The 15,762-nt window shown below is 41.0% G+C and overlaps 1 protein-coding gene across 1 annotated transcript in view; it reads left to right on the forward strand.

Moving 5' to 3' along the window:
* The first annotated feature begins 1,399 nt into the window (after positions 1–1,399).
* trpv4l.1 (transient receptor potential cation channel, subfamily V, member 4 like, gene 1) overlaps positions 1,400–15,762 on the forward strand; it is a 28,014-nt gene continuing 13,651 nt past the window's right edge. The window contains exons 1-9 of the mRNA XM_018094908.2: positions 1,400–1,831; positions 2,272–2,409; positions 4,670–4,843; positions 5,337–5,510; positions 7,928–8,089; positions 8,812–8,972; positions 10,025–10,174; positions 10,661–10,801; positions 13,151–13,449. Coding sequence (XP_017950397.2) covers positions 1,578–1,831; positions 2,272–2,409; positions 4,670–4,843; positions 5,337–5,510; positions 7,928–8,089; positions 8,812–8,972; positions 10,025–10,174; positions 10,661–10,801; positions 13,151–13,449 — 1,653 coding nt within the window. The 5' untranslated portion in view covers positions 1,400–1,577. The remainder of the gene's footprint in view (positions 1,832–2,271; positions 2,410–4,669; positions 4,844–5,336; positions 5,511–7,927; positions 8,090–8,811; positions 8,973–10,024; positions 10,175–10,660; positions 10,802–13,150; positions 13,450–15,762) is intronic.

Genomic DNA, 15,762 nt, shown 5'->3' on the forward strand with positions numbered 1-15,762 from the left:
TGTGATGGCAGATTCTATTATCTTTATCTTGGGGCTTGGATGACTTTTTGAACAAGCATAATATCCAGGGCTATTGTAATCTTAAATTCTACAGTTAGTTATTATAGGTATTAGTATATATATATATGTGAGTGTATAGATAATTCTGTATGTGTACGTATGGGCAGTGGGGTTTATTTGGAAGGGCTGAACTTCATGGAGTTGTTTTTTTTTTTTTTTTCAACCCAACTTAACTTGTTGCATTGATTGTTATATCAGTTTATTGTTGTTGCAAAAATATGTGTAAGGTTTGCTCTTTACCATTTCTAAAAGAGAATATAAAAAGAATACAGGAAAGAAATCAGGCTAAATCTGTTAAAGGAACAGTAACACCAAAAAAATGAAAGAGATTTAATATAATAATTATATAATGCACTGTTGCCCTGCACTGGTAAAACTGGTGTGTTTGCTACAGTAACACTACTATAATTTATATAATAAGCTGCTGTGTAGCCATGGGGGCAGCCATTCAAGCTGGAAAAAAGGAGAAAAGGCACAGGTTACATAGCAGATAGCAGATAAGTTCTGTAGAATACAATAGTGTTTTATCTGTTATCTGCTATGTGCCTGTGCCTTTTCTCCTTTGAATGGCTGCCCCCATGGCTACATAGCAGCTTATTTATATAAATTATAGTAGACTTTCTGAAGTAAACATACAACCTATACCAGTGCAGGGCAGCAGCACATTATATTTTAGTTACTTTTATACACTTTAATTTTTTGGTGTTACTGTTCCTTTAACAAGAGGCAAGATAAAGGACCTATCAGCAAAAAAAAAATGGAATTATTAATCTAAACATATTTAGAATCTGAATGATAAGAAAATCAGGACAAAAGAGAAATGTGAAATTTTGAGCTATATAACAGCACTGGGAATCTAATTAGCTACTTTGCAAGAACCAAACATGGAATAGCTTCTGTTTCCCTATTGTCTTGTGTAGCTTAAAAAATAGGAAAAATATTGATTTGTTGAGATAGCAATAGGCAAAAATATATATATCAGCGCAGTCCTTATTCATTTTCACTCATGTTTAACAAAGGGGGTATTGTGCCCCTTTAAAATGGCAGGTCTGTGTATGGATTTCAGCATTGTGGTATAGGTTCCAGGCATCTATCTCATCTTAAAACAGGGAAACAGGTAGCTGGGGGACATCTTCCAACACAGCGTATTACCATTTTAACATTTCTTGCTACTGCTTCATTGCTACTGCTCCCCCTGTTGGTTAGCCCACTGAAGGCACACGTTCAATGTTCCATTGCAATGTAAATGAATATTTACTACATACAAGTCCTCATGTTCCCTTGAATTATGGCATGTATATTAGTTGAAATTTTTTCCATTTTTTTCCAAACCAGGAGTAGAATATGGCGGGACCCTTCCCTAAATATAATGGACCTGTGGACACTAAAGATTTCCAAGGGAACCACTGATGCCCAAGTTATAGGAGAGATCTAGTTCTGTGTGTGAAATCAGTGTGGTTAACCAACAGTAGCACAAGGGCCAATCTGAGAGCAAAGAGTCCTCTCTGGAGTAAAATATGGCGGGACCCTTCCCGAAATATAATGCACCTTTGGACATTAAAGATTCTCAGGAGAATGATGGCTCTATCTTCAGATCATTACCATCATCTTATTTACACCCGTCTGGAAGTGAGGGAAGTGCAGACCCCAGTGATGGGAATACAATTACCCCTACCACGAGTTCACTTCTACTGACAATGGAAACTACCTTTCATGGAGTAACAGAAACGCACTATGTGAGAGAAGAGTCGCGTAACGTAACCACTTACGAGTAAGTAATGATTTTTTTTTTATTTATCACTAATACACAAACTCTTTTCTTTATTCACATATTACAACATAGAACTTACACTTTCCTATAATATCAAAAAGTTGATGGCCTACATGAGTGATGCATCAGATAAAATATTTTAAAGGCCTGAGATTAATTTCCCTTACAATTTTCATTAAAGAAAGGAAAATGATAATCCCAACATACCAATATGTTAACCCCCACCCCCAGTGAATTTATATACAGTATTATATATAATTGCTTACCTTAGAACCTCATTTTAGCTAAAAACTGCACGGGCCCAGGGTACTTCTGTAGGAGACCATGAGTAAAATATGGCGGGACCCTTCCTTAACTATAATGGACCTGTGGACACTGATGATCCCCAAAAGAATCAGTAACAGATTATTACTATCATCTCTCCTAAACCCATTTTGAAGTGAGGGAGGTACAGACCCCAGTGATGGAACTGAAATTCCCCAGCCCAGGAGATGTGAAATGGAAATGGACTCTCGCTATCATAAAGTAACAGAAAGGGACTATGGGAGAGAAGAGCCTTTTAAAGTAACCCCTTATGAGTAAGTAGTGACTGGTAATGATTTTTTTATCACATTGATACACAAACTGTTTTCTTCTTTATTCGCATATTACAACATAGAATTTACACATTCCTATAATATCAAAAAGTTACAAGCGGAAGCCTACATGAGTGATGCATCAAATAAAATATTTGAAAGGTGAACTAGGGCCTGTAATTAACTTTCCCCTACAATTGCCATTTACTTCCTGGGGGTACCAAAATGTCACACACCTCCGTGATTTTAATTGCTTACCTTAGAACCTCTTTTTAGTTAAAAACTGCATAGGCCCGGGGTACTGCTGTAGGAGCACCATGTTGTATCTTCTTCCGCTTCTTTATACCTCTATGTCTATGAAGATTTTCATTCATCCAGGTCATGGTATATCTAGTATAAATAAATTTAAAGCAACTGGACTTGTTAGGTAATCATTGAAGACGTTTCACTACTCATCCGAGCAGCTTCTTCAGTTCAACTGACTGGTATGGGAAGTCCTCAGCATATATACTCTTCCACTAATCCAATCACAATGGCACTTTGTAACTCTTCAGAAAGGTGACATCTGAAACTCACAGAGGTGTGAATGCTGTGGAGTTACTTTGAAAGGATTACCAAAGTATCATGCAACTCTTCAAAGCAGGTGTTACTTGTTAGAGTTGCATGAATGGATGTGTGAAGAGTTCTGAAACTGTCGGGGTACAGATGTTAGAACAGCATTGTATGTAGCAGACAGATGGTGTCGAAGTCCCCCGCCTCTGTTTAGGGATGGTTTCTCCACTTTAACATGAATAGCCTCTTTTACACCTCTTTCAAACCAGCAGTCTTCTTTGTCCAAAATGTGGACGTTGCTATTTTCAAAGGAGTGTCCCTTGTCTTTTAGGTGTAGTATTCGCCCTCCTATGCTGAGCCATTCGCTTGGAGAGCAGTTAGTTTGTCTCACCAATGTACAGGTCTGTGCACTCCTCGCTACACTGGACTGCGTATACAACATTGCTTTGTTTTTCCTTTGGTGTTGGATCCTTTGGGTGTACAAGTTTTTGTCTCAGTGTGTTGCTAGGTTTGAAAAACACAGGGATGTGGTGTTTGTTGAAAATTCTCCTGAGTTTCTCTGACACTCCTGCTACATAGGGGATGACTATATTGCGCCTTCTCTCTGCCTCAGGACGGTTATTCCTTTTGGTGTTCCTGTTGGGCTTAGTTGCTCTTGTTTTGACAAAGGCCAAGCTGGGTAGCCACAAGCTTTCAGTGCTCCTCTGAGATGTATACATTCCTTGTCCTTGGACTCTGTATCAGTTGTTACACTTTCCGCCCTGTGGTGTAGAGTTCTAATGACACCCAGTTTGTGTTCCAGCGGATGGTGGGAATCGAACAACAGATATTGATCCGTATGAGTGGGTTTCCTGTATAAGTCTGTTTTCAAGATACCCCCCTCTTGAATGGATATCAAACAGTCCAAAAAAGCAAGTTTGTTCTCATGGACATCCTCCCTTGTGAACTTGATGTTGTTGTCCACTGAGTTAATGTGTTCTGAAAAGGCTGCCACTTCGTTGGATCTGATTTTAACCCATGTGTCATCTACATACCTGAACCAGTGACTTGGTGTAGTTCCATTGAAAGTGAGTAGGGCCTTCCTTTCCACTTCCTCCATATACAAGTTTGCTACAATGGGAGAAACTGGTGAACCCATTGCACAGCCATGTTTTTGCCTGTAAAATTGGTCCTTGTATTTGAAGTATGTGGTGTTAAGGCACAAATCTAACAATAAACATACTTGGTTCGGACTGAGTTTCGTTCTGCTGCTGAGGGTGTTATCTTTCTGCAGTCGATTTCTTACAGTCTCAGTAGCCTCTGCGGTAGGTATACATGTGAACAGTGAAGTGACATCATATGATACCATAGTTTCTTCTGCCTCTAATTTGACTCCTTGAATCTTGGTGACAAACTCTTTGGCATTTTGGATATGATGCACTGTTTTACCTACCAATGGGGCTAAGATGTTAGCCAAGTATTTTGCAATGCTGTACCTCTATGTTGCCCTGAGCCAGGTGTACATGCACAGTAGAGAGAAAGGGCAGCTTTTCCCCTACAAGTTTGGCTTTTCACTTTACTGTGCATGCATACCCCGAATGTAATGGAAAGAAGATTTAGACAAAGAAAATGGCATCATGGTAGGAGCTTTAAAAAACCACTGGTGGCCAAGTTATAGGTGAGATATATATAAAGATTCCCAGGGGAATGATGACTCTACTCTTAATAACAGATCATTACCATCATCTTATCCAAACCCGTTTATAAGTGAGGGAGGTACAGACCCCAGCGATGGGATTGAAATTCCCCAGACCAGGAGCTGTGAAATGGAAATGGACTCTCGCTTTCATAGAGTAACAGAAAGGGACTATGGGAGAGAAGAGCCTTTTAAAGTAACCCCTTATGAGTAAGTAGTGACTGGTAATGTTTTTTTTATCACATTAATACACAAACTCTTTTCGTCTTCTTTTCACATTACAACATAGAATTTACACATTCCTATAATATCAAAAAATTACAAGTTGGAGCCTACATGAGTGATGCATCAAATAAAATATTTGAAAGGTGAACAAGGGCCTGTAATTAACAGCTTTTCCCCTCTAAGTTTGGCTTTTCACTATACTTTGCATGCATACTCGGAATGTAATGGAAAGAAGATTTATAAAGACAAAGAAAATGGCATCATGGTAGGAGTTTTAAAGACCCACTGCTGCCCAAGTTATTTGTGAGATCAAGTTCTGTATGTGAAATCAGTGTAGTTAACCCTTCCTCCAACTGTAACGTGAGGGCCCATCTGAGAGCAAAGAGTCCTCTCTGGAGTAAAATATGGTCCCTAAATATAATGCACCTTTGGACACTAAAGATTCCCAGGGGAATGATGTCTCTACTCTTAATAACAGATCATTACCATCATCTTATCCAAACCCGTTTGGAAGTGAGGGAGGTGCAGACCCCAGTGATGGGACTCAAGTTATCCAGACCAACAGCTGTGAAATGGTAATGGACTCTCGCTATCATAAAGTAACAGAAAGGAACTATGGGAGAGAAGAGCCCTTTAAAGTAACCCCTTATGAGTAAGTAGTGACTGGTAATGATTTTTTTATCACATTGATAAACAAACTCTTTTTTTCTTTATTCACATATTACAACTGTAACCCTTTTTGGCACACTCTGCAGAAATTGTGTTACACTCAATTTTTGGGCTGTATTTACTTGCTTAGTTCAGAAGATTGAGTCCCCTTTGCCTATATGTGAAAGGAACTGGGCCAAAGGGATTCTGGGAACAAATTCCTTAAGGCTCCTAAAAAAAATCTACTTACACTCCTGGCTCTACCTAAGCTGATCACAAAACCCTGCGCTACACTGATGAGCCCCAAGAAAGGCGAAACCGGTCTGTAGTTGGGAATCTGATCAGCTATTATCCCGGCTTTTGCTTTAAACCCAGTGGGTGAGCTTTAGCCTATAGGGTAAACCCATGTAAATGGCATTTTTTTAGGAGTGTTAAGGAAGGTACTGGGAAACTAGGATTTACAGAGCAGTGCCTCCGCCTAGTGGACACTGAGGAGCACACCTCAGGGGGATTCCACTAGGAATATAATCACACACAATTGTGCAGCAAAGATGTATGTATGTATGTATGTATATCTTTATTTATAAAGTGCTACTTATGTACGCAGCGCTGTACAGTAGAATACATTAATACAAACAGGGGGTTATTAAGATAATAATAGATAAATACAAAGTATAACAATAAATACAAGATAAATACAGCTGCAATAAGTTAAGAGTCGAGGACACAAGAGGAAGGAGGTCCCTGCCCTGTAGAGCTTACAATCTATATGGAAGGGTAACTTACAGACACAAATAGGCAAATGTGGTATAAGTGCTGTAGGTCGGTCACAAAGATACACTTTATATAACAGCTGAAGTAAAGCAATAACTATAAAATGGAAACAGTAATAACCCTGCTTTGGGAAACCCATGTGGTTTTAGCCACTACTGACTCAGTCTCTCCCAGGACACAGTCCCACATTCCCCTCCTGGAGGAAAGACCCTTTTCCAGTTCAGTCCTGGTAAAGTCCCTTCCCCAGAGCTCTTTCAGTTTCCCTAGGTAGGGTTAACTGCCCCAAAGTACCTCTCCCTTTGGAATAGGCAGTTGCTCCCACGTAGCAGGCACTCGAGAAACACCTGTCCTCACACAGGGGACACACACCGGAGATAACAGCAATCACCAGCAACTTAACAGACCTCTCCTTATGGTCTGAAACTCAATGCCAGACAGAGTACAGGTGCTGGTTAATCACTCACAGATCTGGTGTCTCTCTCTCTCTCTCTCTCTCTCTCTCTCTCTCAAGGCCTGGCAAAACAACAGGGTCTCCCTTTATAAACAGCTAGACCCACCCCTGATTTTTGGCTCCAAAGTCAGGAACACCTTCTCTCCCAACAGTGCACTGGGGCATCCAGCCAATCGAGTTCCTCCCCAGTCTGTAGCTGGGCTGATGAATTCACAGACAGAGAAACAGGGGAAAGAGTTCTCTTATCCCCTACACAACATAGAATTTACACATTCCTATAATATCAAAAAGTTACAAGTTGGAGCCTACATGAGTGATGCATCAAATAAAATATTTGAAAGGTGAACTAAGGCCTGTTATTAACTTTCCCCTACAATTGCCATTAAATAAATGAAAATTATACTTCCTGGTACCAAAATGTCACACACCTCTGTGATTTTTCATTGCTTACCTTAGAACCTCTTTTTAGCTAAAAACTGCACAGGCCCGGGGTACTTCTGTAGGAGCACCATGTTGTATCTCCTTCCGCTCAGGGTCGGACTGGGCCGCCGGGACACCGGGAAAAATCCCGGTGGGCCCCGGCCCTAGTGGGCCCCAGCGGCCCAGTCCGACCGTTGCCGGCGTTCCCCGCTACTGACTGTTCCTCCCCGACGCGTTCAATTTATACGCGCTCGGGGAGGACGTCAGGCGGGGGCCCTTCAGGGGGGTTAGGGGGGGCCCTGGGGGGGTTAGGGGACGCGTCTGGGGCACCTGCAGGGCCCCTGGGGCGGGAGCCCCGGGGGGCCCTGCACCCCCCAGTCCGACCCTGCTTCCGCTTCTTTATACCTCTGTGTTGCCCTGAGCCAGGTGTACATGCACAGTAGAGAGAAAGGGCAGCTTTTCCCCTACAAGTTTGGCTTTTCACTTTACTGTGCATGCATACCCGGAATGTAATGGAAAGAAGATTTAGAAAGAAGAAGAAAATGGCATCATGGTAGGAGCTTTAAAGAACCACTGATGCCCAAGTTATATGTGAGATCAAGTTCTGTGTGTGAAATCAGTGTAGTTAACCCTTCCTTCCAACTGTAACGTGCGGGCCCATCTGAGAGCAAAGAGTCCTCTCTGGAGTTAAATATGGCAGGGCCCTTCCCTAAATATAATGCACCTTTGGACACTGAAGATTTCCACGGGAATGATGACTCTACTCTTAATAACAGATCATTACCATCATCTTATCCAAACCCGTTTGGAAGTGAGGGAGGAGCAGACCCCAGTGATGGGATTGAAATTTTCCAGACCAAGAGCTGTGAAATGGTAATGGACTCTCGCTATCATAATGTAACAGAAAGGGACTATGGAACTGAAGTAACCCCTTATGAGTAAGTAGTGACTGGTAATTATTTTTTTATCAAATTAATACACAAACTCTTTTCTCTTTTCTTCTTTGCTGGGGGGTACTTTTTATTTAAAAAAATAAATCTAATATATAGGCATCAAAGGGCACCCCCCAAAAGCTTCAGGTGCCTATATATGAATATAGCCCTATTTCCACCAATTCATGCACAGTTTTTTGGAGAAAAAAAATCTGCCTCAAAATTTAACTTAATATAGTAATTAAAAATAGCTTAGTTAAATTAAGCTAATAGTCTTTGCTAATAATACAATTTACAGAGGATAAAAATAAATACATCTCATTCACATCAGCCCGCATCTCCAAACATGTAGGGTAATGGCCCGGTTATGTTCATTTACACCCCAATGTGCTTTTTACCCACCATTACTTGCTGCACTGAGGATTGTGGGATTGGTGCTCCTGCACTATAAAATAGTCAGGTGTCACAGACAGCTGGGTTCACTCATGTAGCTGCAGTTATGCTGCCATGTCCATAAATATTGCTAAAAACCAATAAATCTCTATGATGAGAAACGCCTGACGCACAGGTCACTCCCCTGCCTTTGACAAAGCACCATTGGTAGAAAGTCAAACACATCTTGCAATATGTTGTTTGGAAGCAGCTTCTCTCTGTGTTTTGCCGAGCAGGACTGTTTGAAGTATTTGCAATAATCTTTATTGACTTTTTACTTGTTACTTTTTCTTTAGTCCTAGGCGGGGCCCATATCCTGATTACCCAGACATAAAAAAGTTGAAAGAGCATCTTTTTGATATTGTCTCAAGAGGCAGCGCAGCAGAACTGGAAGAACTCAGACTCCTGCCTTTCTTATTGCATGAGAAGAAACAGCTGACGGATGAAGAATTTCTAGGTTAGTTGTGAAATTGGCAGTTTGGGGTAATGGGGGTTCTGCTTTGTTCATTAACATCTTAACTTCCCTACAGAGTTTAAACCCAACCTTAAGGCTTAACCCCTGCACTCCCTAGTTCGCTACAGAACTTAACAAACTGCTTAATTACACAAGTTCACCAAATGAGAATTATGAATTATAAATGCAAGAGAATTGACCAATAAGAATGCTGGCTACCATCTTGCTGTTATCACACATTCAGAAATTTTTATGTCATTTTTGCTTCATTATATTACGCTGGAATCAAACACAGGGATAAAGAACACACTAGCTCAGTGCTGGGAAAATGTCTTTATTGCTTCTAAAGTTGGCCATACACAGGCACTGATAAAAGCTGCTTCATTCAGTCATTCTAGAAACAACAGCTTATTGAGCCATGCCATGGGGCCCTATGCCCAAAAAAATCAGCTTTAATGACCAAACTAACAAATGTCTGCTTTAAATAGATATGCAATCAATAAAATGCCTAAATCATGGCTCAATTAATTTAGACATCACTCAGGAGAGGACATTATTTGCAGACCTGGCACTGATCATCTTTCAGGCAATGTTTGCCTATCTCTAGCAGCAGGTAGTAATATGGGCAAATGTTGGTCTTTTTTATTAATTCACTGGCCTAATGCAGGATAGGGAAAAGCAAACATCTGGTTTGGTCCAAAAGGTTGCTGAATCAGTGTAAATTTTGCCATAGTGCAAAAGGATCTCTGTCTATGTTGCTCACCATGGACCTATGTATGTTGTATTAACACATGAGCAAAGGGGAAGTTATTAAAGCAATTAATGTTCCATGGGTTCTTTGCACAGACTGTCTTCATGCATGTAGATCCTGTTTCCTTTAGCCCAAAGTACATAAGCTGCATCAGGCAACTAAGTCCCAAGGTGACCCAAGTCTTCATGGAACTTTTCATTTTCTTCCAACATTTACATCTCTTTGGCTTTGTGTGTGTTTCAGTATTTAGTTCCTGTATGTATTGTATTATATTATTTCAATTCATCTTATTTTTACTTTATAGAAGACTCCACAGGCAAGACTTGTTTATCCAAAGCTCTAATGCATCTGAACAACGGCAAAAATGACACCATCCCAATCCTGATCTACATTGCTACAATAACAATAAATGTTCCACAATTTATTAACTCACCCTTCTTAAAGTATTATGATGGTAGGTACCTGTCTAGAGAATCTAAGGTTGTATTTAAGGGAATATGTTGCTGCAGGGATAAAAACCTGCAAAACCTTTGTAGATTGTAAGCTCTTTTGGGCAGGGCCCTCTTCACCTCTTGTATCGGTTATTGATTGCTTTATATGTTATTCTGTATGTGCAATGTATGAAACCCACTTATTGTACTGCGATATGTTGGCGCTTTATAAATAAATGTTAATAATAATAAAGTAATAACCTGCAAACTGCAACAAAATCCCATCTCCCTTATTGGCTAAGCTAGCTTCATAATCATATGACAGAATGCACAGTTCTGATGTAAATTGGGAATCTCATTTGTACACTATAATAAAACAGTGATACCCACTCACCTTTACTGGGCAATACATTTATAAGTAAGCACCATGGGCTATAGAATGCATTTAATGCATTAATTGTTTTTTTATATATTACAGTTGGTCAGTATATAATATTATGTTGTTTCAGGCCAAACCGCTCTGCACATAGCCATTGAGAGGCGCTGTAAGGATTATGTTGAGTTGCTGGTACAAAATGGGGCTGATGTTCATGCTCAGGCCAAAGGGCGTTTCTTTCAACCCAAGGATGAAGGGGGATACTTCTACTTTGGTAAGGCAGCTCCATCTTGTATCTGTTGTTCTTCTTGCCTGTTATCAACATCTTACTGTTGTGGTATATAATGCTTTTACAAAGTAGTTTCACTACAATAATAACACCATCTTGAAAGCCCCTGATACTAGTAATCATGACAACAGTAATGGGACAGTAACACCAAAAAATCAGTGTTTTAAAGTAATTAAAATATGATGCAGTGGTAAAAATGGTTTGCTTTAGAAACAGTACTATAGTTTACAGTATGTAGTAGAATTAAGTCTAAAACAACTGGACTTTTCTGAAACGTTTCACCACTTATTCGAGAGGCTTCTTCAGTTCAAATGACTGGTAGGGAATTCCCTGTCATTTCACACTCCAGTCATGTACTTTGAAGGATTAACCCCTGCATCAATGAGAATCAAGGTACCATTGTGACTGGATCCTACCTTCTTACACCTGTCAGTTTCAGCCAACACCTAACTGAATAAGTTCAATGGAACCATTGTGATTGGATGTCTGTGACTGTACTACTCTCAAGGGTTTAAATACTGGGGAATTCCCTACCAGTCTTTTGAACTGAAAAAGCAATCGGATGAGTGGTGAAACGTTTTCAAGAAAAACTCAGAAAAGTTTTTGTTTTAGACTTAATTCTACTACATACTGTATATAGTGACCTGGATGAATGAGAATCTACAGAAACCCTACTATAGTTTATATAAATACCCCGCTCTGTAGCCCCGGGGGCAGCCATTCCTGCACTGGTACAGCTGGGGTGTTTGCTACAGAAACCCTACTATAGTTTATATAAATACCCTGCTGTGTAGCCCCGGGGGCAGCCATTCCTGCACTGGTACAGCTGGGGTGTTTGCTACAGAAACCCTACTATAGTTTATATAAATACCCCGCTGTGTAGCCCCGGGGGCAGCCATTCCTGCACTGGTACAGCTGGGGTGTTTGCTACAGAAACCCTACTATAGTTTATATAAATACCCCGCTATGTAGCCCCGGGGGCAGCCGTTCCTGCACTGGTACAGCTGGGGTGTTTGCTACAGAAACCCTACTATAGTTTATATAAATACCCCGCTGTGTAGCCCCGGGGGCAGCCATTCCTGCACTGGTACAGCTGGGGTGTTTGCTACAGAAACCCTACTATAGTTTATATAAATACCCTGCTGTGTAGCCCCGGGGGCAGCCATTCCTGCACTGGTACAGCTGGGGTGTTTGCTACAGAAACCCTACTATAGTTTATATAAATACCCCGCTGTGTAGCCCCGGGGGCAGCCATTCCTGCACTGGTACAGCTGGGGTGTTTGCTACAGAAACCCTACTATAGTTTATATAAATACCCCGCTATGTAGCCCCGGGGGCAGCCGTTCCTGCACTGGTACAGCTGGGGTGTTTGCTACAGAAACCCTACTATAGTTTATATAAATACCCCGCTGTGTAGCCCCGGGGGCAGCCGTTCCTGCACTGGTACAGCTGGGGTGTTTGCTACAGAAACCCTACTATAGTTTATATAAATACCCTGCTGTGTAGCCCCGGGGGCAGCCGTTCCTGCACTGGTACAGCTGGGGTGTTTGCTACAGAAACCCTACTATAGTTTATATAAATACCCCGCTGTGTAGCCCCGGGGGCAGCCATTCCTGCACTGGTACAGCTGGGGTGTTTGCTACAGAAACCCTACTATAGTTTATATAAATACCCCGCTGTGTAGCCCCGGGGGCAGCCATTCCTGCACTGGTACAGCTGGGGTGTTTGCTACAGAAACCCTACTATAGTTTATATAAATACCCTGCTGTGTAGCCCCGGGGGCAGCCGTTCCTGCACTGGTACAGCTGGGGTGTTTGCTACAGAAACCCTACTATAGTTTATATAAATACCCCGCTGTGTAGCCCCGGGGGCAGCCATTCCTGCACTGGTACAGCTGGGGTGTTTGCTACAGAAACCCTACTATAGTTTATATAAATACCCCGCTGTGTAGCCCCGGGGGCAGCCATTCCTGCACTGGTACAGCTGGGGTGTTTGCTACAGAAACCCTACTATAGTTTATATAAATACCCTGCTGTGTAGCCCTGGGGGCAGCCGTTCAAGCTGAAAAAGGAGAAAAGGCACAGGTTCTATAGCAGATAACTGATAAGTTCTGTTGTTTACAATGGGATTCTGTACAGCTTATCTGTTATCTATCATGTATCCTGTATTTCAATGGCTGCCTCTACAGCTACACAGCAGCCTAATTAAATGAACTATAGTTGTGTTTTACCAAGCCTTAAACTTGATTCTCTGTTCCTCTAATTAGCAAGAATGTGTGATACACAAGAAGATATTTTCATGCACCTCACTGATTTGTTTTGTTTGCTGCTCTAGGTGAACTTCCCCTGTCCCTTGCCGCTTGTACCAACCAGCCTGATATTGTGGACTATTTGACAGAGAATGTTTATAATAAGGCAGATTTATGTCGTCGGGATTCACGTGGTAATACAGTTCTGCACGCCTTGGTTGCTATAGCAGACAATACGCCTGAAAACACCAAATTTGTCACTGAGATGTATGATCATTTGGTCATTAAATGTGCTAAGCTGAACAAAGAGAGTAGCTTGGAGACCGTCACCAACAATGACAAGATGTCACCTCTCATGATGGCAGCCCAATTGGGAAAAATAGATGTAAGTGCTTGCGTGTGCTTTTTCAAGTGCAGTTTGTGTGTTAGGGTCTAAACTGAGGTTTGGGCCAATAGGCTGCTAACTGAGTCAAGCAAGGCCCAATCAGCACCTGTAGCCAGATGTGCATGTGTGAGCCTTTACACTCGCTGGAATAATTTGTTGGCTGAGTAACCTTAGCAACATCCTCTTTGGGGACCACTGAGCTGCCAATCTACTCTGCTGGCCTTTAGGTAGAAGACAGGCTTTTAGGATGTGGGTTATGAAGAGATAAGTGTGCATAGGTGCTTGAGTAAATGGGCAGAAAGGGCATACACCCAAGGCCTACCAGGTCAAAGGGTAACAAAAAGCTGCTTCAACTCCAATATACTTTTAATGAAGCATTTCCCACAAATGGTAGGACCATACTTTTAATCTGCTGGCAGAGCTGTGTAACATTTCTTTGTCATAGAGTAGTGCAAAGCTCCTTTAATAGTATCCTTCCATTCATGCAGGCACCTCAGTACTGCATATTTCCTACCCTATACAAGAAGGCCATCTTGAGCTGCAATTTCCTAAATCATTTTTTTTGCGCACATGCATCTATGGGTATCTAGGGTGCAAGTGAGAAAGCAAAAGAAGCAGAAATAGCTGCTGAAAAGTTATTTACTCTGGTGTGAATAAAGAACTTTTCAGCAGCTAGCCTAGTTTTGCCCTTTCACACATTGTACAGTTGCCATGACAGATTTAACGTTATACCATTGCTAAAAAAACTACTCTTCAAAATATTAATATACTTTAAAAGTTCCCTATAGGTCATGTTGATGATTTTTTGTTGATAGGGCAGCTTTTGTAAGTAATTGATACTTAAAGTGCCTAAAGCTGACTGTTTTGCCAATCTGACTGTCCCTTCTCAACAGACTCTGACAGACTCCTGCTGCACAAATATGGCCGCCCCCTCATAGAGGAACATGGAGGATCAGATAGCTCATGTAAAGCCACCGGGCAAATATTGGTTACGACATAGACAGCCTTGATAAATGATATTCTAAACAGTTATAACTTTATGCTCTTTTGTGGACACAGTCCCTCGTTTATTGTAGGAGGAGCAGAAAGGCCTGAGCTATGAGTTGGTATATGTTTTATGTCAGCGGGTCAGTCTGCTTTTTAAGACTATAAAAAAAGTGACTTTACACAATTTTTGTACGTATGCTTCAAATATATTTGAAGTTCATTAACTGTGCTTAGGCCGTTAATGTGTTAGGGAAAGCTCACTTTTAATGTATTAATCCCTAGTTCTTTGTTTTTGTTTCTCTGTGTGGGAAATAAAGAAAAGGCTATACATGAGTATGACAGAGATCTTATTGTTAGGTAATACAGTATGGGATCCGTTATCCCGTTATACGGAAAGTTATGAATTACTGGATGGCGAACTCCGATAGACTCGGTAGTAAATAATAAAACAGTACCTTGTACGTAATCCCAACTAAAGGTGACCATACACATTGAGATCATTGCCAAACGAGCAGATCTTCTCCCAATATGCCTACCTGAGGTGGGCGATATCAGGCTAATTTGATCATTTGGTCCTAGGGTCAAACGATCGAATTAGGACGGCAGGAATAGGCACCATTGGACCGCATCAATGAGCCGATCTGTCAGGAAATTCAAACCTGTCTGACACCTGGTGGAATCTGGTCTGACTCAAATCAGCAACTTAAATCTGCCTGTGTATGGCCTCCTTAAGATATAATTAATCCTAATTGGAGGCAAAGCAATCCTATTGGGTTTATTTCATGTTTAAATGATTCACTTTTCTCTGTAGCAATAAAACAGTACCTGTACTTGATCCCAACTAAGATATAATTACCCCTTATTGGGGGCAGAACAGCCCTATTGGGTTTATTTAATGGTTAAATGATTCCCTTTTCTCTGTAATAATAAAACAGTACCTGTAATTGATTCCAACTAAGATATAATTACCCCTTATTGGGGCAGAACAGTCCTATTGGGTTTATTTAATGGTTAAATGATTCCCTTTTCTCTGTAATAATAAAACAGTACCTGTACTTGATCCCAACTAAGATATAATTATTCCTTATTGGAGGCAAAGCAATCCTATTGGGTTTATTTAATGTTTAAATGATTTATTAGTAGACTAAAGATATGGAGATCCAAATTACTGAAAGACCCCTTATCCGAAAAACCCTGGGTCCCAAGCATTCTGGATAACTGGTCCCATACCTGTTAGTATAAATGTAATAATGTAGCTGGGTCTTAGTGTTTTGCCTCTCTAATATCCTCTGTACTAATTTCTTGACAAACGTGTATCTCTGCAGG

The sequence above is a fragment of the Xenopus tropicalis genome, chromosome 6 (genome assembly GCF_000004195.4).
Source record: "Xenopus tropicalis strain Nigerian chromosome 6, UCB_Xtro_10.0, whole genome shotgun sequence".
NCBI lineage: Eukaryota > Metazoa > Chordata > Amphibia > Anura > Pipidae > Xenopus > Xenopus tropicalis.